Source organism: Sardina pilchardus, chromosome 15, assembly GCF_963854185.1.
Source record: "Sardina pilchardus chromosome 15, fSarPil1.1, whole genome shotgun sequence".
NCBI lineage: Eukaryota > Metazoa > Chordata > Actinopteri > Clupeiformes > Clupeidae > Sardina > Sardina pilchardus.
Genome location: NC_085008.1, coordinates 9303533 through 9328492, shown reverse-complemented (window position 1 = coordinate 9328492; position 24960 = coordinate 9303533). Strand labels below are relative to the sequence as shown.

At 45.0% G+C, this 24960-nt stretch overlaps 2 protein-coding genes across 2 annotated transcripts in view; one reads left to right on the top strand and one right to left on the bottom strand.

The window, feature by feature from the left end:
• Window positions 1-2056: 2056 nt before the first annotated feature.
• Window positions 2057-21009, bottom strand: LOC134058300 (divergent protein kinase domain 1A-like). Its single transcript, XM_062515557.1, has 7 exons — window positions 20938-21009; window positions 19868-20004; window positions 19699-19782; window positions 5079-5213; window positions 4524-4631; window positions 4176-4352; window positions 2057-3261 (listed from the first exon to the last, which is right to left on the bottom strand). The coding sequence occupies exons 3-7, from the start codon at window positions 19750-19752 to the stop codon at window positions 2446-2448; spliced, it is 1290 nt and encodes a 429-aa protein (XP_062371541.1). The 5' UTR covers window positions 19753-19782; window positions 19868-20004; window positions 20938-21009; the 3' UTR covers window positions 2057-2445.
• Window positions 20431-24960, top strand: part of LOC134102402 (coiled-coil domain-containing protein 18-like) — a 36871-nt gene continuing 32341 nt past the window's right edge. Inside the window, exons 1-8 of the mRNA XM_062556494.1 lie at window positions 20431-20519; window positions 21018-21106; window positions 21459-21629; window positions 21978-22087; window positions 22259-22387; window positions 22474-22570; window positions 23185-23306; window positions 23816-24104. Of these exons, the coding sequence (XP_062412478.1) occupies window positions 21023-21106; window positions 21459-21629; window positions 21978-22087; window positions 22259-22387; window positions 22474-22570; window positions 23185-23306; window positions 23816-24104 (1002 nt within the window). The 5' untranslated portion in view covers window positions 20431-20519; window positions 21018-21022. The remainder of the gene's footprint in view (window positions 20520-21017; window positions 21107-21458; window positions 21630-21977; window positions 22088-22258; window positions 22388-22473; window positions 22571-23184; window positions 23307-23815; window positions 24105-24960) is intronic.

Below are 24960 nucleotides of genomic sequence, written 5' to 3'. Positions count from 1 at the left end.
CCCAGGGTCACTGCTGTTTTTCTCATGGATCTGCATTGTGTGTTCCAGACACATATTTTTGATGCACAAAACCCCCCTTTTTAAAGCATAATTTAAAATCTGATTAATGAATCATAACTGTAAACAGGATGGTTGTAGCTCTGATATTAGCACATAGCCATAGTCTTTTGGAGTTTCTCAATTTGGACTTGTAAGACCAACACTTGCATACTGGGTCCCAGATCTGATCTCAGGTAGCGAAACACACTCACCGGCCACTTTGGTAGGTACTGTACGTTTACAACTGCCCATTAGCACAAATGTCCAAAGACTTGCTGCTTGAGTGACCTGGAATGATGCCAGACATTACAGAAGCGGGATAGTTGGGGGTTTTCCCATATAAAATGAATGACCGAAAAGAATTTGCCTGAGCTGAAAAGTCCTGGTGTTTAGGGTGTGTACGGTCATAATTTTGGCATGAAAAAGATAGAAGCATGAACCTCCTGCCTTGTATCAGTGGTTCAAACTGGTGGTGCCATGATGTGGGGGATATTTTCTTGGCTTTCTCGAGCACCTAATACCACAGCTTATCATAATATTGCTGCTGACCATGTCCATCCTTTTGACCAGAGTGTACCTATCTTACATTGCCACTTCCTGTAGGATAGATAACACTCACAAAGCTTGAATCACATTCAACTGGTTTCTTGAAAATGGCTAAGATCACTGTACTAAAATGTCGTCTACAGTAGTTCCCAGATCTCAATCAAATTTGGTTTTGCGAAGTGGTGGAACTTGAGACTGAGTGTACAACTCTGTGACGCTAAGGTAATGGTAGTGAAGTGTTGAAGGCTCTGGGCTAGCATGCACTAGCCTGAAATATAATTGACATAGGTAAATTGCTTTGGGTTAAAAAGTGTCTGCCAATCAACAAATATGTAGATGTTATCATGCACCTTCTTGAGTAAATGCCACCAAGAATTAAGGCAAAAATCAATAATAACAAGGTGTACCTAATAAAGTGCTCAGTGAATGTATACTGTATTATATGCCCTAACTATCCTATGTAGTGTTCCCCAAATATAGTATTATCACAACTGGATATGTCCGTATACTGCAGAGGCAAAAACTACTGCACTGTTGGTGGTGTGAGCCACTTGCCTACTGTCCCACTCCACTCTCGTGCCACCTGCCTACTGTGCCATGCCACTGCCAACTACACTAATCCTATTACCCTAAGCTATGGATCAGTTGGCAAGTGACACTGTGACACTTGACAACTTTTCAACCCTAGCATGCAGGTAGCAGTGGACAGTGGTGCGGGACAGTAAGCAAGTGGTTGGGAACAGTAGACACTGCAGCAATATTATGTGCAGTTCCTAATTTTGCCCACCAGATGGTGCAATGAAACAAATTGTGGCAGCATAGCAGCGTGTTCTGTCCAAAGAAGGAGAAACAGTTTATTTTACATAATTTAATGTGCAAATCCATCATGCAGTTTTTTAATATACATTTATGACACCTGTCTTAAATCATAGACTGCATTGAGTTGACTTTTCCAGTAACAATTTAGAACAGGTAATAGGGTTGGGTCAGCATCAAAACTTGACCAGCTAGTTCCGTCTGGAGATTTAAAAACATCAAATAGATGAAAGACAATTCAATTTAAAAAGTGCTTTGCAGCAGTCATAGGCAGTTGGTCTGCTTTCTGAAAAAACAATTCCGAAATTTTACAACACAAACAAAAAAACAGATTGATCCCCTCTCGTTGAGACTAGAAAGTGTTGTTCCCTATGTATGGTTTAATTGTCCAGTCTTGTCTTCTAATGAGGTTGTGGAAGAGAGTTGCAGGATGGCCGGCAGTTGCTACAGAGCTCCTAATGGTCCCTGGAGGACGTGACAGTCCACTAGCAGTTTGCTGGTCTTTGGAGCGTTAATTTGGAGCCTTAATTAAAATGATGAGGCGGGCAAAGTGTCACACATGAACTAAAGCCGTCAGTGGCACGTGGAATCATCACGCTGACCCTCCTATGTTAGAATCTTGCCCATGGCATTAAATTAGCAAATACATTTAATAAAATTAGCTTTAGTTCATTTCTGCCCACTGCAGAACTTTGCACTTGACCCATCATTCAAATTAGGGCCCTGAATCTTTTAACCGTTTTGGTCCATGTAGGGCATCTTTAAAAAAAAAGGTTATAGTGGACAAAAAGATGTCCATCGTCCTCAATTAAAACGTGGCAATAATTTAGAGACAAGTTATAAATAAATCAGTCGGATCAATCATTCTGTGGCGACCTGATCAAAAAAGTAGTAGTAATTCACATTTTCCCAGCCTAGATTGCACGCGTTCGAAAGGCCAGCCTGATGCATCATACCCACCAGGAACAGCATTCACAGGAGCTTCTGCCTCGCCTGGCCGTTCCTCCCCCACCTGGACAGGTGTCTCGCCTGGTCTGCCTCCCCTCACTTGGAGTCTTTGGTGTGTGAGATCCTCTTCCAGAGCAGCGTCTTGAGGTTGTTGAGGATGAGCGAGTGCTCCATCTCCATCTGTTCGGTGGCGCCCTTGAGCGCGATGCAGGCGTACAGCTGCTTCTCCAGCTCCTCGCGCACGTCCGCCGGCGCCCCCCACAGGAGGTAGTCCTTCAGCGCGCCGCACGCCTTGGCCAGGTTGGGCCGCGTCACCTCGGTGGTGCACCGGCGCTTGGTGAGGTCGCACGTGGTCAGGCAGTCGGCGCCGTACACGCAGTCGCCGTCCGCCTCGCAGCGGCGCTCGCGCATGGCCTCCTGGAAGGCGGCCTCGGGCACGATGCGCCGCGCGTCCACCACCTTCAGGTCGTGCCGCTCGGTGTAGCCGAAGCCGGCCGCGCTCACGTCGCACATGAGGAAGCTGCCGTACGTGCCGTGGAAGACGTCCTCCACCAGCTCCAGCAGGCCGATGGAGATCTTGGCCTTGCGCGGCCACGACGGCGTCACCCACTGGTCCATGCTGCGCCGCAGGCCCGCCGGGATCCACAGCTCCAGCAGCCAGGGCAGGCTGAGGCCGTAGAGCGGCGCGTACGGCACCTTCTCCACCACGTACAGGTCGCCGCAGAAGCCCAGCAGCTTGGGCGTGTGCTCGCGGTCCTGCAGCACCACGGCCAGGAGGAACTCGTTGAGCTGGATCAGGGCCCAGGCCGAGCGCGCCTCCGACAGCGAGATCTGACCGTCCTTGTTGGCGTCGGCCACCCCGAGGACCAAGGTCGCCAGGTTCTGAAGGTTAGCCTGATCACCCACTTTTGTCTGAACAGAAAAAAAAAAACAAATGTGTTATTTTTTTTAATTTCATTATGATAGGACAGTAGAGATTGAGAGGAAATCAAAGGGAATGAGAGTAGGATTGTGAAAAGTTTAAAGAAGTAGAACGCAGAAAGATGTAGGATTGGAACATGACCACAGGTCAGAATGGAAGCCCAGTCCCCATGTTTACCTGGACCCATATGTAATATGCATACTGACCACTCCTCCCCCCAGCACCTTCGTTATAATGAATAATTCTTCTCGTCTTTATTAATTCATTATAATGAAAACATGAATCGATTTAGAGAAGCCGGTGTTGTCACATGACCTTGAAGGTCTTTGGACCATGCCCCACTTATTTATTTAAGCTGCTGGCCAAGCAGTCCGGTGTTGTTATCTCCAGATCACAAGAAACACAAGAATGAAGCATGAAACCTTGCCTTAGATAAGCCCCTAGACTCTTCCTACACTTGTCCTTCGCTGCCCCCTAACCCACTGGTCAATTGGATTAAAAGAAATGTAAGCTGTTCAAATACCCAGGTCTCCTCTCATAGCACTACTACAACTAGTCTTGCTGATCCTACGGACAATTGTACTCATTGATGCACTTACTACACTCATTGATGCACTTATTGTGGTTTTTGTTTATTGTTGCAAAACTGTTGTTAGAATTGCTCTTACATTTTTTTTTTTTTACCATGTTATAAGTCACTTTGGTTAAAAAGTGTCAGCCAAATATAATGTAAAGTGAAATAGAAAAACAAAGGCAACAGACAAACAAACAAACAAACATACAAACAAACAAACCAGATGAAACAATAAACACCTTGGTGGAGGTAAAAATGTAAGCTGTTCAAATAATAATAAAAAAAGAGGTATTAAGCCATATGAGCATCTCAATCTTAGCCGCTGCTGACCTTCAGATGGCCCAGGACCATCTCTTTAAATTTCTCCACAGAGGTGCCCTTGGTGGGCTTGTCGAAAGATGCTGTCTCCTTCCTGGGCTCCATCTCGGCCACCAGGTCATAGTGAGGCACCTCCTCCATCTGGCACTTAATGATTCCCTCCAGGTCTCCCCAGCTCCCAGAATACACCTGGCCAGGGACACACACACAGACACACACACACACACACACACATCATCAAGACAGGAGAGTCACCCAGCGGAAGTCATTTAGTGTCGCACTAAGTAGGGAGCGAGCAGGGCTGCACTAATGGGAACAAGTGTTGACAGTGACAAGTGACGAGAGCGCGGTGATTCTGACCTGGTTGTTGGGCTTGGCAGACAGGCACTTCCCAAGGTAGAGAGTGTCCTTCTCGCACAGGCTGCTGCATGCCGAGCCATCAATCACCCCCGTCCTGTATTTGTCACACTGGGAAAGAGAAAGCACAAGGGACAAAGGGCCTGAGCTGATGACGCTGTAAATGTCAGTGACGCGAGGGAGATTCAAATAGTTTGACCATTTCCATCTTTAAAGGTGACGTTTCTTGATTGTCATCTAATACACTTTGTGTCAAATTAAAAAACTGTCAAACTGCCAGCCTAAAACACAGCTATGTACAGTGCTGGCTCTGCAAATGGGAAACAAGGAGGCCAAGCCAGGCAGGGTGAGATGCAAATTGATTGCATACTGCACTCAAATGTCAAATATCTTTCAGCAGCATCGCAGACCGCACCTTTAGCTCTTATAGATACTTCATTGATACTATCTTTGTGCGTGCTGTGTTAGTAGTCAGTGCAGTGTGATTCCATTAGATGACTATCTTCTAACTTCATTTGAACCTTACAGTAGTCATGACAGGAGCCGCGTCATACTCACGATTGCGTTCTTGCACTCCCTGCCCCGGCACAGCTCTGTGTAGGAGGAGTACTCCACGTACACCACCCAGCTGCCCACAAACACGGCCAGCCAGGAGAAGAACAGGTACTTCATGTGCAGGTAGGAAAATCGGGCCTGGCCGTGGAGAAAGAGAGGGATGGCGAGAGAGAGAGAGAGAGAAAGAGAGAAGAGAGAGGGAGGGGGGAGAGGAAGAGAGAAAAATGTATTCCTTGAAAATGGGTCAGTCGCTCTTTACCCTAAAACATTTAGCGTGGCCAATTTCAAATTTATGTGACAAATATATCAAAGCCTCTGGGCTGGCAGCCTATTTCATAGTCTCTTCTTAATCAGACAGGCAGACAAGGTTGTAAATGTTTTTTATTATTATTTCAAGTTTGCTCTTTTTTCGATCTTTAGAGAGATGCTGCAGTGAGCATTATTTGCCAATAAGGTCAGCAGATTGCAGAGAAATGTCACGTCACCCAACAGTCTGGTTAGAGTGACGCCAAACAAGTTGGACGACGGTGCAGGAATTCTTTGGCAGTGCACTGCGTCCATAAAGCCAGTTAGCTGGCTGCACTTTTGCAGCGCCATTTGTACTTTTTCCTCTGCTTCTGTGCCGACTACTCAGTACACCAACGCAGGGGAGACCGAGGAATAAAAGCTGCAGGCCAGACACTATCTGTGTATCTCTCCTCCCTCAGAAACACACATCGTAACAAAAAAACACACATCTGATCAGATATTTGGATTTTGGCTTTTATTTCCAAATATCATCAGGAATCTATACCTGCACACACTCTATCTACTAAGCACTATGTTTAATGCAACATCCAACTGTGGCCCGAGGCATCATCTCATCTCTACGCAACCTGCCCAGAGTCCTGCGTTTCCTACGGGAGGCTCAGCACCAGGCTTTATTCGGACACTTTTCACGCACAGCTGGAGAGTGCAAATGAAGCTGACGGTGGCTTCCACGTGCGAGGGGAAGCTGGAAGGCGCTTGGCTCCGCAGGAGCCTGTGATGGGGGGGGGGGGGGGATTCGCTGTCATCTCCACCGGCTGACAGGTCGCATGAGCCGATATAAATAGCTCCTTCAGGCAGCAAAACTGCAGATGCTTCATGAAATATGCAATTTTCACCCAGAATAGGTGTAAAAGCTACAGTGCAATAGGACCGGAGTGATTCATTGGCATTATGCTTCAAGACGAGCATTTTTTCTTTTTTTCTTTCTTTCATGGTGCCCCGGTGACAACAAGCTAGGGCAAAATAATCCACTGAAAGAATTTCAGATGCACAAAACAGAGGTGCTTGAAACAGAGGTTTCTGAAGGGGCTTCACCCGGGCAAGATGCTTGCTTATTTATTTATTTATTTATTTATTGTACCCGACTGAAAGAACAGGAAGCAATTCATCTCCGATTTCAACCCAGATGAAGTCATCCATACTTTCAGGCGGTTTTCTTGGATGGCTGGGTGGAAAAACTATTAAACAAGCCCCTTGTGCTGAAGTGACAGTCACTGCAGGTACACCACACCATATGCCTTTTCTTTCCGCACTGTTCATTTCACAGCCTCCCAGCGCTGCGGGGCCTACGATTGAAACACAAAGACGCAGGACGGAGGACAGAGGCTAGATGAAGACTGCATTCCGATTAAGCCCGAGTCGAGCCCAGAGCCCGCAGCTAACGGTAAACATTTGAAATTGAAATGTCATGATGATGCAGCGTGTTTAATCCCTCTCGTGGCCTGACATTTCGCTTTCTAAATGATTGAGACCGATGGTATTTACTATCCCAGTGTCTGGGGAGGGAGTTAGTAAGGTGGCCATCCAAACAAAACACACAAATAGAAATTGGGTTGTTGTTTTTTAAGGGGGGATAAGGGGATGAAGAGAGGGTCGATAGCTGTATATAATTATATATAACTATATATATACAGTATATATATATATATATCTGAGAGTGACATGCTTAGTTGGACACAGACTCTACCATCACTCATTTCTCTCTCTCTCTCTCTGTCTCTCTCTCTCTCTCTGTCTCTCTCTATCTCTTTCTCTGTCTCACTGCCTTTTCCTTCATCTCTCTGTCTCTTGCCCCTTTGTCAGGCAGCGTGTGTGCGGGTTCAGGCAGTGCGCGACAAGGCCGCTGTTGACGTAAATGCTCTCAACCGAGGTGACAGGAACAATAACAAACAACGGAGCAGGGCTGAGAGGCGCGCGCGCCATGCCACACCACACCACCCCTTCGCCACGCTGCACCACCGCCGACACAAATGTGAGACGGAGGAAGAATATAAAATGCATGATTGAGTATTCCTATTCTGGCTGTTCTCCAGGCTCGCTGGTTTCAGCCTTGTAATGTGTGTATTGTGTACACCTCCGTGTGTATTAGTGCACTCTCAGCGCCACAGAGGAGACAGCCTCACGTGTCTCGTAATAATTTAGAATATTGTGACATGATTTGCCCTTCAATGTCACTGAACTAAATGTGATGGTTTGTCTTACAGTGCATGGGTTCTGGTCTGGATAGCCTGTTTCATCTGCTGGAGCCATTGCAGTTCATCAAACAGGTACCCTGCTGTGGCACCTACAGTATATTAGCTCAGTATGAAACTATACTGAATGTGCATTCCGTTTCTTTGGTGGATCATTCATCAATATCCTTTTTTTTTTTCGTTTTCCCACTGCACACTGCCTCTGCATTGCATAAATGTTAACTAGACAAACAGCTCTCTGGAAGAGCTTCCCTGTCAGAAAAATTATTCCAATTTGAGGACCAACGTGCAATTTAGCGATTCTTATTACCTCACAGCAACTGTGAGATGATTGTTTTGTCTCTAATGCATCACTTTAACATTGTGAGCTCGAGATAATAAACGCTTTATCTCTGTCAGTAATGGTATAGCCTATTATCCCAGCGGCAGGGAGGAAAAGGAACCCAAGAACTAACAGACTTTTGGGAGCCCACTTTATTAATCTATCAATGATGCATGCGTCTGTCATTCGCTGGGGTGGTGGTGATGGACATTCCCTGCCTAGTCGCTCCCTTTCCTCGCCTTCTCCTTTCAATTTGTTCTGCTGATAGGCCCATAACTCCAGCTCCGTCTCGCCGTCTTTCTGCCTGTGGTGCTGTCTGTCTGTCCGCCTCATGTTTTCACATCCGTCGATACGCATCAACTCTCCGGCTCTATGTTTATCCTCCCGGAGTGTGTCTGAGAACCTGAAAAGGCTCTCGAAGAGCTATTTTACGAGGGGCGATAGATCAGGCATGTTTCGATATGTTTTTGCTCACCAGGACCTCATTATCGATCCCTGCTCGGACGCGGAGATGTCCTCATGCCGGGGTCATCACGGGGCAGTTCCCTGACACCGAACTGACCTAAGACCCGAGGGCATATCTGACACTTCCTGACCGTGTTTAATTACAGTGGGCAGGATTGATTGAAAATGGTGCCCACCCACATGCACGCACACACACACACACACACACACACACACACACACCACACACCACACCACACACACACACACACACACACACACACACACACACACACACACACACACACACACACACACACACACACACACACACACACGCATTTACACTCTCACAAACACACCAGTCAGCTTTTGTGCAGGACTTGAGAGGTTTGGCACATGATCCTGGTATAAATGATGGATAGAGCACTGGGCAGCCTGAGTGATCCTCCCCAATGGCTGCCCCTCTCTCCCTCTCTGGCTGTAGCTCGCCCCTTCTTCTGGGCAGCTCCTGTCCAGCCTGTCAATCTCCCCCTTCTCTAATCTAATTCCACTCTATTCAGTGGCCTTCCTAATGTCAGCCCATCACTCTCTATCGTCTCAGAGTTGGCACAGAGACGCTAATGTAGCCACTGATGTCTCCTAGACTGACTCAGTCTTCTGCCTCTCCTCTCCCCTTCTGACCCCACTCTCTCTCTCTCCTCCCGTTCCTTCTTTCCTCCTGGTTTTCTGTCTCTTCCCTTCATCTCTATCTCACTCTCACTCTCTGCTGTCGTTTCTTTTCTCTGTCTCCTACTTGCTGTATCACAAAGCCAGGGTGACAGGGGAGGCTGGGACTCTCGTTTGGTTCTGCTATCTGTTTGATCCAGCCTTTGTTATTGCAAACTGTTATTTCACTATGGTTGTACATGGGTTAGAACACTGCACAGCCAAATAAGTGTCCTTAATGACCCATGGTCCATCACTCTCCATAGGTTAACATGGCAAAACTCGATCACCTTACATCTTTTTTATACTACTTTTCCATGACCCACCCCCTTAAATTATAAACAGAGATTTATAGGTATGGACAGGATAAATAAAACTGAGCTTGTTTATGGTTAACATCAGCAAGCTGTATTCCTGTGTAGTATAGGCCTATATTCAGGCTAATTGCAACAGAAAGTGATGTATTGTTGGTGTAGCAGATGTTGCTGCCATTGCACAATTCTGCTCACCATCTATTTGGACCAGAGCAGAGCAGAGTGCGTTCTGCACGCCGTCCATTCTGGTTAATAAAGTCTCTGACAGAAGTGTATTTTAGTATATTTTTGCTTACACAGGCAGTGTGGATCTTAATGACGGCCAGCTATGATTGCAGGTTTGACAGTGGGTTTGGCTTATGATTTGGACCAATCAAGGGAAAGGGCAAAAAAAAAAACCCTGAGGTACGAGCTGAAAGAATTATAGGAACTAACAGTCAGAGGAACTTAATAATCCCAAAATCTGTCCTGTCCGAACACAAGAGAAAAAGCGTTCTAAGAACGAATATGTTTTGCAAAAATCCCTCTGGTGCGAAAGAGACTTTCCAGACCAGCCTGACCACAGGGCCAGGAGAGCTGTTGTCATAGAAATCAGCATCAAGCTCACTTTGCTAAGTCAGTTGCCCCCCCACCCCCCCACCCCCCCACCCCACACCTTTTCTTCCTCAGCTGGCAGCTCCTAACGGGCTCGTTTTTCGGGGAGTCCCAGGAGAGGCTGTATACGGTCTCGGACGTGCTGGACGCCATTCCTGGCACTTTGCAACCCGTCAGGACTAAATCACTTTCTCATCCGGCGCCTAGTCTGAGCCAGAAAACCCTCCTCCTCCTCCTCCCCCTCTGCATACGGAATCTGCATACTGTCCTAATCTCCCATTGAAGAGCTCTCAGGATGTGGTATGGCAAGGATCCACGTCAGACTTTAAAAAATCTCCCTTTTCCTTAGCAGAATGGAAAAGGCTCCCAGTCAAAAGAGGCAGCTTGGTTTGTTCTGCACTGGATTACTTAGCGATGCCATACACCAAACTTGCTTTGCACTTTGGATTTTCTTTGCAATGCTATACACTAAACTTCACAGGATGAGGAAGGAAGAAAGAAAGCTATTTCTTTCTCTTAACATAGGTTGAAGAAAGAAACATCTAAAAAAACAAATGTCTAAACAAACTGCTGCTCTAAGCACTTGCCAACCTCTACTGCTTTCCAAATGAGGCTCAAATGATTATATCAATAAAATTAATCTAATTAGAGAACCACACTTCTCCTTCCAGGAACCCCGTAATCGCCCTCTGATATCTTCACTGCATCAGCCCCCAAACAGTGTTCAAACACCACAACTAGCCTGTGCTCAAAGCACCCCTCTCCAACACACACACACACACACACACACACACACACACACACACACACACACACACACACACACACACACACACACACACACACGCACACACACACACACACACACACACACACACACACACACAGAATGAGACCAGAATGAGACAAAAGTATAACATTTCACTCGCTCAAGTGTTGAGCTTGAAGGCAAAAACCAGGTCACCTCCCACAGGTGTGTTTCGACCACGCGAGGGGTCCCCCCCCCCCCCCCCCCCCCCTACGACAGCGCGACGTTTCCATGGGAGCATGGCGGATCCGGTATCAACAAATCCCCCCTCTCCCTGACAGGCGAGCAGGGCAGCGGTTCCCCTGCTGCCGCGCTTTTGCCGGCGCAGCGCCGTGTTTCTCTCTCCGCCGCCTCGGCCCAGAGGATGTAAAAAATTCAGCAGCCCGTGCAGACCTGACGCCAGCATAGAATATCAATCACAACGGCCGTGGACTCCATCGCCACACCACCTGCAGTGTGGGGGAGGGAATGTGATATAATAGTAGCACGCACGCACACACTCACACACACACACACACACACACACCACACACACACACACACACACACAAACTCTCTCTCTTTCTTTGCCTCACACACACACACACACACACACACACACACACACACACACACACACTCACTCACACATACACACAAACTCTCTCTGTGTCTTTGTCTTACACCCACACACACACACACACAAACCCCAAAATACGTTTGTCCATGTTTCTCAGTCTCAGTGCTGCCAAGCGATACAGCTGGAAATAGTGGACTAAGTGCAACAGTTTAAATACAATGGGAGCGGTCTGTTCCACTGAAAGGAACAGCCAATATGTTTTTCTATACTTCCCACAGAGCAACACTTGATAGCATTTCATTTTTATGGCCCATTTCGTGATAAGTCAACTTATATTTATAGCACCGAGGGATTGCCAATGCTGAACGAGTACTTTCTGTTATCACAGTGAAGCTATTCTTGATGACAGCCTAACCCTTATCTGCCATTACAGCAAAAGAAATAAGAAACACTAAACATCTCCATGTGTCTGCATTGGTGTGTTCAGACTCAACATGGCCGTGCCCAGCCAGCCCAGTGATGGGTGTGTAACCGTAGAGGGTGTAAATGCAATATTCATTTCATAGTTAGACCACCACACACTTGGGATTTACGCCACAAATCTGGCGATTGTTCAGAGAAGCCACAACAGCTTTTTGCAGGGTTTTGGAAAGTGGGTTGCAGACGGTTTCATTGCTTCCTGTTTACTGTAACACTTAAGCATGGTGACTTGTTAGGGGAGCGCTGGTAATCATGCAAATTCATTACACCGGTTTTTCCTATTGATTACAGCATGTTAACGGCATGGAGCCATTATGGAGATAGCTCTCTTCACCGACACACACACACACACACACACACACATATGCATTCAGCCTACACAATCAATAGCAGACGCTGGCCTGGAGATGACTGGTGTCTGTCCGCGGCCTCTCATTGGTTCACTGTTAGGGTGGAAAATGAGGAGCTATCGATTGAGGGTCTTTATGCACCTTTTCATTACACTCTCAGTATGCCCACAGGTGGTGGATGGGATACAGAGTCCGTGGAGAGATTCTTTCATTAGTATCAAATAATTTTGACTCATTAGGGTGCAGTATCATTTGCTATCCGGCTTGATCAGGCGTAGACTAGTCTTGGAACATGGCAGGCAGGAAAGGAAAAGGCAGTGCTGATGACATTTACCAGGCATGCTTTTCACATCTGTACAGCAAAATGGATATACCCTATACCTTATTGAGTTTAAATGACTATTTATTAGTTCCTACAGTATACGAAAACTACATTGGGATCTGGAAAAAATATAGTAATCTTTCATGGTGGAATTCAAAAAGTGTAACAGCACTACAACTACTGAATCTGATCTGTATACTGACAATCTACTATAGGCATTAATGATGCCAATGTTTTCCATGCATAGCTGATCTCTCTATGAATAGAACACAATGTTACTAACGGGCAACTCTCCATCTAGCAGGTGCCTGCTGGGAGGGAAAGTACAGGCCTTGTTGTCCCTGTTCTCAATAAAGCGTGGTAATTGGCCGATCAATGTAACAGGGATCAGGGAGATAGCTTCTTTTAGCCTAGCGCTAATGAGCATGCGGCGCTCTCCCTCTCGCTGTCGGGAATGCGACGGAGGAGGCAGATGGGCCGAGCGCTTGTCGGAGACGCCGTCGTGCTCCAGGCCTGTAATTTCCCCCCGTGTGGGCACAGCTGTGGCGGAGGAGGCCAGGCCTGCGTGCCTACACGACGCCCACATCCGCTCACCACACCCTGGGCTTCCCCACCCCCCCCAACACACCCTCTGCATCTCCCCTCTGGAGCAGAGCTCATCCAGGGGGCCATGGCCTGGGATGGCATCCGCTCGGGTTGGAGTGTGCCAGGCGTGTGTGTTGGGGACAGTGGGGGATCGTGAGTGTCTGCTGGGAACATAATCCTCAGACCCGTCTATGGGACTGGCTCACGAAAAATGAGCGTGGCGGTTGAGAAGGATAGGGGTGGGTGTCGGGAGGGGGGAAAGAGGGGGAACGAAATGGGAAAGAGGCGGATCAAGTGGAGAGAAATTCTGCATTGACACTTGTTTTTGCAGCCTGCTCACCAGTCATCCATAATTCATGATCATAAAGCAATTCCTCAGAGCTCTCCTTCTAATGGGCTTCCTCCCTGCTGCACAGAGGGAGACAGAGAGAGCAGAGGAGGGAGGGGGAGAGAAAGAGAGAGATAGAGAGGAGAGTGGGAGAGAAAGAGAGAGAGAGAGAGAAAAGAGAGGGGGTAAAAACGAGGGAGTGGGACAGAGAGGATCCCTCTGTCTGAGGGAATGAGGGAGAGCTACAGTATGGCAAAAGAAAGAGTGTAAGCATGAAGAGAGAGAGAGAGAGAGAGAGAAGGAGATTGATAGGCAGGAGATGAGAAATCATAGTCCTCTTGTATCTGCTCAGACCAAAATAAAAATAAAATTTCTCCGTCAATTTTCTAGAGGGGACACTGCTAATCAGGCAATCTGACCACAGGAGTCAGAGGCCTCAGACACATCCTGGGGACAACACCCGTAGACAGTAACAGAAGTGGACAGAGCCACTCTGCCACTCACTCAGGATGATGTTTCTCTGAGAAGCGGCAATGGTCAGCAATGTGTTGGTCATTTTTTTGGTACCAAACAAGTGATCTGGAAACTCGGTCAGGATGCTGCAAAATCAGGAAACTGATTTTCTTTACAATCATGATACAATGATACAACAAGGGAGAGGTGCCAGCTTCACCCAAAGGTTTCACCAATGTCTCTGCTGAAACAGGGAACATCCTTGATTTAAATCTTGTTTTAGATCTTGTATGGACATGGCCTCTCGTCACACCATCAGGTCTGGCCACTCCATTGTTCTTCAATTAAAACTACCCCCTTTTGTCTGGAATGTTCTTCAGAGGCCTGGCCCCATACCGTTTCTACAAACATTGAGGTTATCACACCTGGTGATGAGCAAAAGGTCTCGAGACAGGCTCCCATTGAATTCAAGAATAAACAAATGGTGCTCTAATACAGACCAAAGACACAACAAATACGTATCGGTACAGAAAACATAAATGACCATAAGAAATACACGCAAAAAAGGGTAAAATACTGATTTTTCACTACTTTCACATGATGGTTCTCTAGATGACTGTGGGTAGTCATCTGCTAGCTTCAGACTTTCCTATAGGTGGTACACTTCCTGGACCTCTCTTCTCTTTGCCTACTCCCTTTTACGAGCGCTGGGGGCTCATCCCATCCCATCAAGCCCCTCTCTTCCTGCTCCCAGGAGACAGATGCTCTGATGGGGAGAGAGAGACGTCCAGCTGATGCTACTGGCTGATGGGGGATCTGACTCCTGCTCAATCATCAATGCAGTGGGACTTTCAGAGAGCCCATCTCCACTGTCCCCACCACCAAACACACACACCAAACCTCCCACACTTATTCTATCCAAGCAGCTACATACACACGTAATCTGGCCGTCTCTATACCAGAAAATACACACACACACACACACACACACACACACACACACACACACACACACACACAAACACACACACACATGTATCAGTATGGGGATACTAGTAATCAGTAAAGAGAGCATGAGAACAATGAGTAACTGTCAGATATTCTGCTGTAGGCCCAAATACACACACAAACACACACACACACACCTAGGAGCCGGAACTGCTTATTGACACAATGCAAATATTCCCACAAGATGTAATCTTTTTATATGCCTCCTTGCACATGTATAGCAACAGTAAATATTTCCTCTGAACACTTCCACACTTGCAGTATGCTGCACGGCTCTGGACACGGCTCACAGGCAATAGAATATCAGCCCTCTTTTGTCTCTTCAAGACTCTTGGTGTTCACGTCAACAATGTCCCTAACCACAGCTTTTCACCAGTCTCTCTAGCCCCAGTGTAAAGTGCTATGTCAATAGTACTTAGAGTGAGCATTTGCGCTGCTTAGGCTAATTTTAGAAGCCTGGCAGGCAAATCCTGGCTGCAAATTGAGAACTTTCTTCCAAAGTGTAGGTTTGGAAACCAAACCACCAAAACATGCAACCTGAAGTTAGGTGCAAAGGTTTTCCTTTATTTAGAGTGCCTGGATAGGAGGGGGTATCAAAGGTTAGTAAATGGCTGTGCATTCAACAACGAAAGATCTTTCCTCTTTCGTCCAAATAGTATTAGTATGGATCAGTAGGTTATGATATCCTGTAAAGTTCTTTGTAACAAGACAGCCATACAAGAAAAGCACTTGTAATGGGAGATGTGAAGTATTGATATTTTCTTAAGCCTGCACAGCTACAGTAATGGGGCAGATCTTTGATGGTTTATCAAATTCACCTGTTGTCGTGGTGAGTCAAATGAGAGGCAATCTGCACTCCAATGACCATATCATCTGTCCAAATGACAAAGGGAAAAGGTGGGTTTTGAGGACAGGACCGTAATAGGCTTCTTTAAAATGCACTTTTCTTGGAAGGTATGAGAACACCTGAACAAAATATAAAAGCCTTCAGGGAAATACTAACTTTAGCTTCATTCAGCCATTGATTTGATCCTGTGCCTCTTTCCTTTGTCCGACTTACGCTTTTTCCACACTGTGAGTTTCTCTGACACTGTTTTTGTGTGTGTGTGTGTGTGTGTGTGTGTGTACACGGTATGTGTATGTGTGCGTGTCTACTTCCTCTCTCTCCCTTTATAACCTCATTTAGCTCCTCTGCTTGACATACTTCTCTGCCGCATCACCACTGAGCCCAGAGCTCTCTAGGCCAGCCTGGTTGCCGTAGTAAATGAGACCCGGTTCTGATGGGTTCTGAGTCCGTGGGGAATAAAATGGAACCTGGCATCTGGCTGTGTGGTGGTGGCTGTGCCCGAGAGCGGCACAAAAATAGAGGACCCGTTTACAGTCTGCCCCCCCCCCACACACCCTGTTTCTAATAAGGGAGAAGGCCCCTGAGGAGAGGACAGGTCTCCAGTGGTTGAATGCAAAATAACTCTCAAGTTTTTAAAAGGAGGTTTTCCCAAAGGAAAGGGGGAGGACACTGATAACACGCTCAGCTGTGCAATCCAGATTTTGCTAAAAAGAAATCCGTGGTGTGCTGTGGAGTATGCCTGGAAGCAACTGTGTGTCATAACATATCAAAACAGACAGAAAATGTGAGTGTGTCTTTGTTATTCAAACCATCTGGGAAGGTATATTTTTGGTTTAACTGCTACAGTGAGACAACACTGGCTTCCAGGGGCTTTAGAGTTGCCAGACAGACAGCATGTTTTGTCTGGACATCACCAAGCTAGACATCACCAAGACTTCCACGAACAACTTCCAGTTGGGCTTTGCTGGGTGAGGATTTCCCACTGGGGTTTTCAGTCTCTCCTATGGCTCAATGGGCACATGTTCCCTCCAACAGGTGAGGGGGTTTTTTTGACAGAAAATAAAATCACAAACTGCCTGTGAAAAGATTATGTAAGTTGGAGTCTTACTCATCATGTATACGTTTATTTTCTCGCCGGGTGTGCAAGGGCTGACGCTTATGGCTTACTTACATTCTGAACAACATTACATGCATACAGTATAAAGAGGTGCATATGTTCGCCTCATCGTCCTCACATCTCAATACCAGTGAGCAATTCACAGCCCACATTAGAGGTCATGTGTTGTGGTGACAGCGCAGAGCGGCGAGTGGAGAATGAGCTGTCCCCCCCCCCCCCCCCCCTGTAGCCTGTGTATAAGCTCCAGGAAAAAAACAGAGACGATGACAGTCGACTCATTGTACTCAGCTCCGTCACGGAGGGTTTGTCTCGTCAGATCAAATTCAACTTCCTGGGGTCAAATCCCTCCATGGGTCTCTCTTTAAAAAAATCCCATTCTCACATCATAGCCATGGGTTGCGAAACACATCAAGCTTACAAGGAGATGTGGGATAAGACCCAAAGGCACGGCTGATATCCACAAATACAAAGCTGACAACACCAGAGGATGTGATCCAATGGTGCAATAAAGGCAAAATATTTGCATTTCATTTTGGGAGTCCACAAAGTCATGAAAGGACGGCGTATGGAAAGTATTCATAAAATTAATCATTTGCCATAACGTGCAAAGAAGAGGAGTGACACAGAAGTGAAGTAATCTGATCAGACAACATATAACAACTAAGGAGAGAAGAAAAGAGGACAGTCACTATTACTCATGGATGCCTGCTAAAGCATGAACAAGGCTTCCATCTATCTGCATCTAACTGGGCCATGCCTGTAGTACATTTTTAGAGGGCGTCGCTCTTTACACACACACACACACACACACACCCACACACACACACACACACACACACACACTCCGACACACATGCAGTCTTACTTATCACTGTGTGTCACTTGTCGGGGTTCTAAGCTTAACATTGGGACCGAGGCCTGTCAGAATTAGATAACCCTGACTAAGCCTCATGCAGCCAACGTTCTGGATTTACTTCCCACCGCAGGCAGACAAACAAGCTCACTGAGGCGGCCCTCTCGTACTCCTGCCAGCACCCCTTCTGTCACCGATGCCCTTTCCTGGCCAGGAAAGGTAATTACACACGCGACAACGGTGACAACTTTGTGCTGGAACAGAGAGATGTCTCGCGCTGTCATGACTTCCCAACGTGGCTCTAACGAGGGCCTCTCCCTCTCAGGCCACGGAAATCATTCTCGGGCGGGGAAATCGATCATTAGAGACGACAACAAAAATGCTGCGCTTGACTATTGATTATGAAGCAATTTAATGACTTATTACAGACTTACTCAAAGGGAAGTAGGACTGATAATGAATGATGCAATGACATAATTGCATTTTGACACTGTGCCTATTTTTTCACACTTATACAATATACAGAATCAACAATACACATTCAGTGCTAAAAAAAAACTGGTTGGGGCTGTGGTCACTCATATCCATTAATGAAACGTGACCTCGAGAAAGTCAGGAGAGCAACAGCTGATGCTCCCGTGATTGCTGTCACTTTGTGTTACCCTGAGACCCGACTCTTAACACGTTGGTAAGAAAGAATGTGGTGAGACAAGAGGAGGGAAAACAAAGGCCAACATGAGGACGCCGTTGCGCTCAGGTCACTCAATAGCCCACCGGCGTTCAGGTCAGAGTGAGGTGCAATTCTAAGAATTCTCATTTCAGAAAACTGGAAAAACTCAAAATAAATAAATAGATAGAAAAATAAATAAATAAATAAAACCCTGAAACATGCTTATAATGAGAAATTAAGAAAGGGGGGCCAGGTGATGCCAATAATCGTAATTCTTTTAGTTGAGCCATTAGCAACTTTAACATTTCTCACACTGATTTTTGCAACTGTGCATTAAGGGTAATTTAAAAGGAGGAGTGCTGATGTTAGGGGAGTGCATGATATCACAAAGCCCCCATGGAGAATTGCTTGCCTTGCATGATGTAAAAAGCACTCGTGCCAATTATTATTAGCCTACGTAGATCTCAGTTCAAACCCTTACATTAGAAATAGCAAACAATTTCTGAACTCTAAATTAAGTCGTAGCCTAATGTGCACAAACTAGGAGGGAGAGGACGAATATCTGAATGTTTTTATAGTGCATGCAACGTGTACTCTCCTGTGAGTCTGCGGTTGTATGCTGCCTTGCTCCAGCCTAGACAAATAGTTTAGGCTCCAATAACAGCATGCGATGTGCACAACCGAGAGCATACTTGTGACATACTGTGTTCTGGATCGTGTTCAGCTGCCTAATAATATAGGAAGCCACGTTTGAAGACCCCACCATACCCGTCATAGTCCGAACTGTCGTGACATTGCTCGTAGTGCTCGAATTTGCGAGCACAGTCACACAGTCGACCCTTCTCACTAAGCACACTATTCACACACAATTACAAGCAACATTTTCCTTTCAGATGTAGCCTAGGTGTGGGAATATCACGTGAATACAAGTACAGCTATTTTACAGCAGCACTGTTGCTACAGCAACCCCTGTGCCGAGCTAATGACTACACGTAGGCTACTTTGTACAGTATTGCATCGACAGAGAATGCACTACATCGATTGACACGAATGCACACTAAACGTTGTTTGTTATGTCTAAGCAAATTCAAATGCTTAAAATTCGACGCGGCTGCTTTACAGTGTATTCTGTATTCAATTTCTTTGCCGAGGAATATTGCAGAGAAACGTTGTTTTGGAAAGAGAAACGCTTAAACGTAGGCTACTACTAAAAGTTCATAGTTAAGACAAACCACACAAAACCATTTCGTATAAGATTCCCATTGATCGAACAGTTATACATGGAACATTGGTGTAATATAAAAGCCATTGCAAGACCCATAAAATCAGTGAGGTTACAGCGATTTTCTCAGGGTATTACCTGGATGTAGATGGGCTTTCTCAGGCAGATCCATGGCAACAGACCCCTTGCCATGGTTGGTATACCACATCTCACAACACGAGCCTATATAAGACAAAATCGCAATGAATTTAAAGGGCTACATTAAGTGCTACTTGCAATTAGAGTTCTCGCTGAGTAGTGATCTCACCGTGCCAATGTTCTCCTTCTCGTCATGCAAAGGTCTTCTCTGAGGGTCTGCTTGGATGCTGCAAAGCAGTTATCACCCGTTCTCAACTGATTTCAAAGTGCTGCACCTCTTGCACAACACCACTAGATGAAGCTGTGCTGTGCGATGGAAAAGGGGATGAGCGTGTGCCATGGGTAGCTTATTTGAGAATGTGCACTAGCACTTTGGATACATTCAATTTAGAGCATGTGTCTGTTATGAAAAGTAATTGCCTGAACATGACATAAGTAGGGATTTTTAATTAAATTGAACTGAATTTAATTGCTGTCCTTTCCTTTCGAATAATGAAATATCAAATTAGCCCATGGAATTTTAAAATACAGCCAGGCTGCAACCAGTCTACAACTGGATTCATAGATCTATGAACTGGATTAACCAAAGTGAAGCATGTTACAAAGTAGCCTTTCATTTCCATCAACAGAGGTTCGGTAATGACGTCAGATAAAAACACCTTCTCCAAAACACAGGTCAACTGTTAGCTAGCTTCTAGTTGTAAACCCGTCATGCAAAATATCATTATGAAATATCAAAAGAATGTCGGTCTGTGAATAGCCTTATTTAGACGGAACGTAATAGGATAATAGTTAATAGATAAAAGTTACTCAAATATAGAGTGAGTATTATCTTTTCCTTTTGAAGTGTTCTGCTAACTTTACCACAAATGTAGCTGCTAGCTAGGTTCTATTCTGCTAACTATGCTAATTTCCTTTACGCCACTGACATACTGTTTGAAAGAAGTTAGCAACTAGCAAGTGTCAACTTGAGAAAGTTCAGGAAATACAACATTTGTTTAAGACATCGCCTTGTTGTAATTTAACTTTTGTTTTATTTTCTTAATTTAATAGTGACAAAAATGTCAACCTTTTTTTAATTTAGCGTTACTGCTAACCTAGTATTCAATGCTAATGGCAGTTGCTTGCTAGGAATACAGACATTTGATTTCATCAGTCCAGTTTTCACGCATTAATGTTACAGTAATGAAACCAATGTCATACCGTTAGTTAATTAAACAAAAAACAAACGAAGCTTACGTGATTTAGTTTTATTAAGCACTTCTGCTTCTTAATCTGAATCTGAATTTTGTCACAAAGAACGTGCTCTCCCTTCCCAGAAATAATGCAAGCTAACAGCATCCCGAGTACACCTGAAATGGGAACACCACGGAGGGCCTGCAGCAGTCAGACTGAAACTGGCTCAAAGGTAGCTGAGCCTACATTATCACGGTCACATGCATGGCCACTGATAACTTATCCATTACCTAATAATCAAAGGCCTCTCCTGTGAGTTGGTAAAATGCAAGTGTTGACATGTTAAATCACCTACTTCCTTTATGTGACTGTCTTGACTAGTCAAAAGGCTTCAACAAAAATACATTCTTTAATATAGGCCCTTATATCTATGGCGACAGCTTCACAGTTGTCGGAGGTGTCAGATGTAGGCTATTTTACTATTGTACCTTACTCATATAACTTGTGAAAATGACTTTACAATGCAAGCACAGACAGGATATGGTTCAAGACAGAACTCGTTCATGGTGGGGATTCCTTTTCAGGCGTTGACTGGGCGATCCCTGTGTATGCATGAACTAGAGACAAAAAATGCTCAGCTTCGGAGGAAAGTGAGCTGTGTGGAAGAGGAGAAGGCCTGTTTACTGCTGGAGAATAGACATCTTATCAGCGAGCTGGAGGCCATACAGCTTGAGCTGGCCAGCTACAAAACCAAAGTATAGAGTTTCCCCTCTATAGCCTACTTTGACAGTAGTAACCATATTACTATTATTTACTAGCAGTTCTTACTTTATTGCGGTTTTGTTTTTTTGATGTTGTGAGTTATGAAGTACAGTGAAATAAGAAAAAAACATGTAGAATAATTTGTGCAAATGCGTTGCTGAAAATTTTAAATTTGCAATAAATTATTTTTTTATTATTAATATTAATCTCAGGGTCAATCACCCTGTGCTGAGCATTCACTTGATTGATTTAACATCAATGTGCTAAATGTCTCTGTTTACATTTTTTATTTGATTAACTTAAATTTTAGCTGAGTGAATGATTGATTTTTATAATGTCAGGTGAGTGTCCTGGGCTCTGCAGTGGAGTCCAAATCATCCAGTGCCTCTCTGATGAAAGAGCAAATAGAGGCCATGGAAAATGAAATAGACTCTCATAGGTCAGAACTCAGGTATGTGGCTCTGTACCCTGTTGCTCCAGTTGTAAATTTAATCCACCCATCTCACCAATTAAAAAGCCATCTTAGTCTCCATTCCATCTGGGATTGGATCACCCCTTTGTTCTTGAGAAACACTCAGTGCTGCACTTTACTCCCACTTCTCTGTTTGTTCTGTTTTCACAGAGATTGGGAGAAAAAACACGGAGAAGTTCAAGAGATTTTGGTCATAAAGAACAGGCTAGTGGAGGATCTCACAGAAGACCTCAGAGCCTTGAAGGCACAGCTTGAAGTTCAATTCAGTCGAAGCCAAAGGTAGTACAAACACTATGTGTGTAGGAGAGCAGATTCACCTGATCTTATCTCCATAGAGAGAACTTTGTGTTTTTTATTTATCAAAGAATTGAGCAGCAGAGAAATGAAGCCCTGAGTAATGCAGAGAAGCAGGCACAGGCTCTCCAAACATACAAGGCAGACCTGACCCAGAGGCTCAAGAAAGTAAGAAATTCTTCTCTCAGCATTAGAACGGATGCTTGCTAACGCTGTGTCAATTATTCTGAGTGTGATAGCACAAAGCATTACAGAACACATTTATAATGATGAAATTTGCCCTATGGTAATGATTTAACAAGATCAACTGATTAAGATATTAAAAAAAAAAAAAAAAAAGATATAGAAATAATTGTGTGAAATAGTCTACAGTCAGAGGAATAAGGGTGATGTTGATCAGTGCACCACACTTCTTTGCAGTCAAGGCCTGACACGGACAGAAATAGCTTCAGGCTACTCCTCACTGTTGTTTCAGGCCTGTGCACATTTCATTATCTTGGGAAAGCAACATTTTGCTCCTCCAAGATTTCAAATGAATTATGCCATTATCTTTTCAAAGCAATATTTTGTTGTTTTTTGAGCCTCAAAAATATTTTCTCATTATTTTGTAAAAAAAAATGTAATAAACACGATTTGTTATGTTGTAGTGATAGTAGCCCGAATAAGTCAAGATCATAAAAAAGCAGATAAAACTAACTCATTTTCCACCAAAATAGAACACGTTGAATCCAAAGCTTTTTAAAAACCTCATTAATTGCTTTTCTTTCTTTATTTCTTTGTAGTTGTCAGAAAATGAAGCCCTTCTGAAGCACAGCCTCATTCAGTGTGACAAGGAGAAGATGGAGGTGGAGAAGAAGAACTCCCTGCTGGAACAGGAGAAAGCAGAAATGCACAAGCTCATTAGGTTAGAGAGGAATTTGATCTAGATGCTAGCCGGGGAAAAGGTTTTTCACATAAACTTTCAGTAATGATACATTGTCTAGCAGTAAAGCTCTCCTTGACTGGAAAGCAGACATGCCAATATTACTAGGGCAGAGAGGAATCTTATCTATGGAAAGATTTCTTACATTAACATTCAGTAATAATGTCGTTTCCAGCACTAAAGTTTTTGTTGTCTAGCACATTTACAGTAGGCCGTAGGTACAGTAGGTAGTATGTTAATGATCAGCCCCACTCACCTTATAAAGTAGGTTTGATAGAGTGATTTTGAGGACCAAGGTTCTCAAGCTCACAGTCAAGAGAATTTTAGATTCCAGTTGAAGGTATACTGGACACCTGTTGTCAGGTGATTATATTTACTAGCACTTCATGAAACACAATCAGTGGAGAGTAGGATGTTTTGTATTTTTTCCTTTTCCTAATATCACACCCTGCAGTGAGTAAGGCGCCATGTTGCTTCCTCGTCTCTTTCAGTCAGCTGAAAGAAGCCGCCCAGACAGCGGAGGTCCTGAAGTCCGAGCGCGACTCCTTGCGCTCACAGCTGGACGAGGCCACGCGGCAGAGCCGCGACATGGAGCACCGTCTGGCGTTGAAGGAGGCGGAGGTGCGGGAGACGGAGGCCTTGAGGAGGGAGAATGCTGACCTGCACCTCCTCACCACCTCCCTGGAGCAACAGCTGGAGCAGAGCCACAAGGAGGCCCAGCAGAGCCAGACACAGCTTGCCAGCCTGGAGGCCATCCTCGGCTTGCTGCATCTGCGGGAGGTAGGGAAGGGATGGAACCATAGGCAATAGATAGAAACGGTTCTAAAGAATCTCTGTATAGAGTGATTGGATTACATTAGATTAAATTCAACGTTATTGTCATTGTGCAGAGTGCAAGTACAAAGATAGCAAAATGCAGAGATGAGATGTGAGGCAGCTTCCTTGGCAAGTTTGCAATCACATGATTTTCTTCTGAGTGTTTGAATGATTGTCAACAATTGTGTTGCTCCAAAAGGCTCAGGTAATATTGCTCAGAAAGTTGCCCTGCGTCTCATTATCTTAAAGGTCCGAAGGTAGCTCTTTGAAAACCCTTCACGTTTTTGTAATCACTCCCTTTAAGTATTGCATGTCTGTAGTTCTTCCTTTTCATGGCTCTGTTTTACTAAAAAGTCACCGCTTTTTTCTCGAGTGTCATCCAGTAAGCACCATCATTACCGTATTAAAAATGTTGGTCTCTCTGTCACTAAATATGAATAGTTCTTCAACAGCTCTTTATGAAACGCACCCCTGGTTGGGCCTTGTTGTGCCCTTTTTACACCAAAAAAATGTTTCAGTGCTGATTGCTTAGCACTACGCTGGTCTGACCTTATAGTCAAACCTGTTGACCCATCTTCTATAACCAGTTCATAAATACATTATCAAAGCATCTTGCCTTAAAAGCAAACAAAGCAAAACAAAGCAAGACTACAATGTACTCCTTGTGTTTGTGTTCGCAGTGGCTTTTATCGCCTGTCTTTGGCAGCGTCTCTCAGAAAGTCACCCTTTTGGCAGCGTTTGCCTGGAGCGGGGACAAAGTGCCAGCAATTTTATTTCTGGCTTTATTTATTTATTTCCACATTTCTGTGTTAAACTTGGT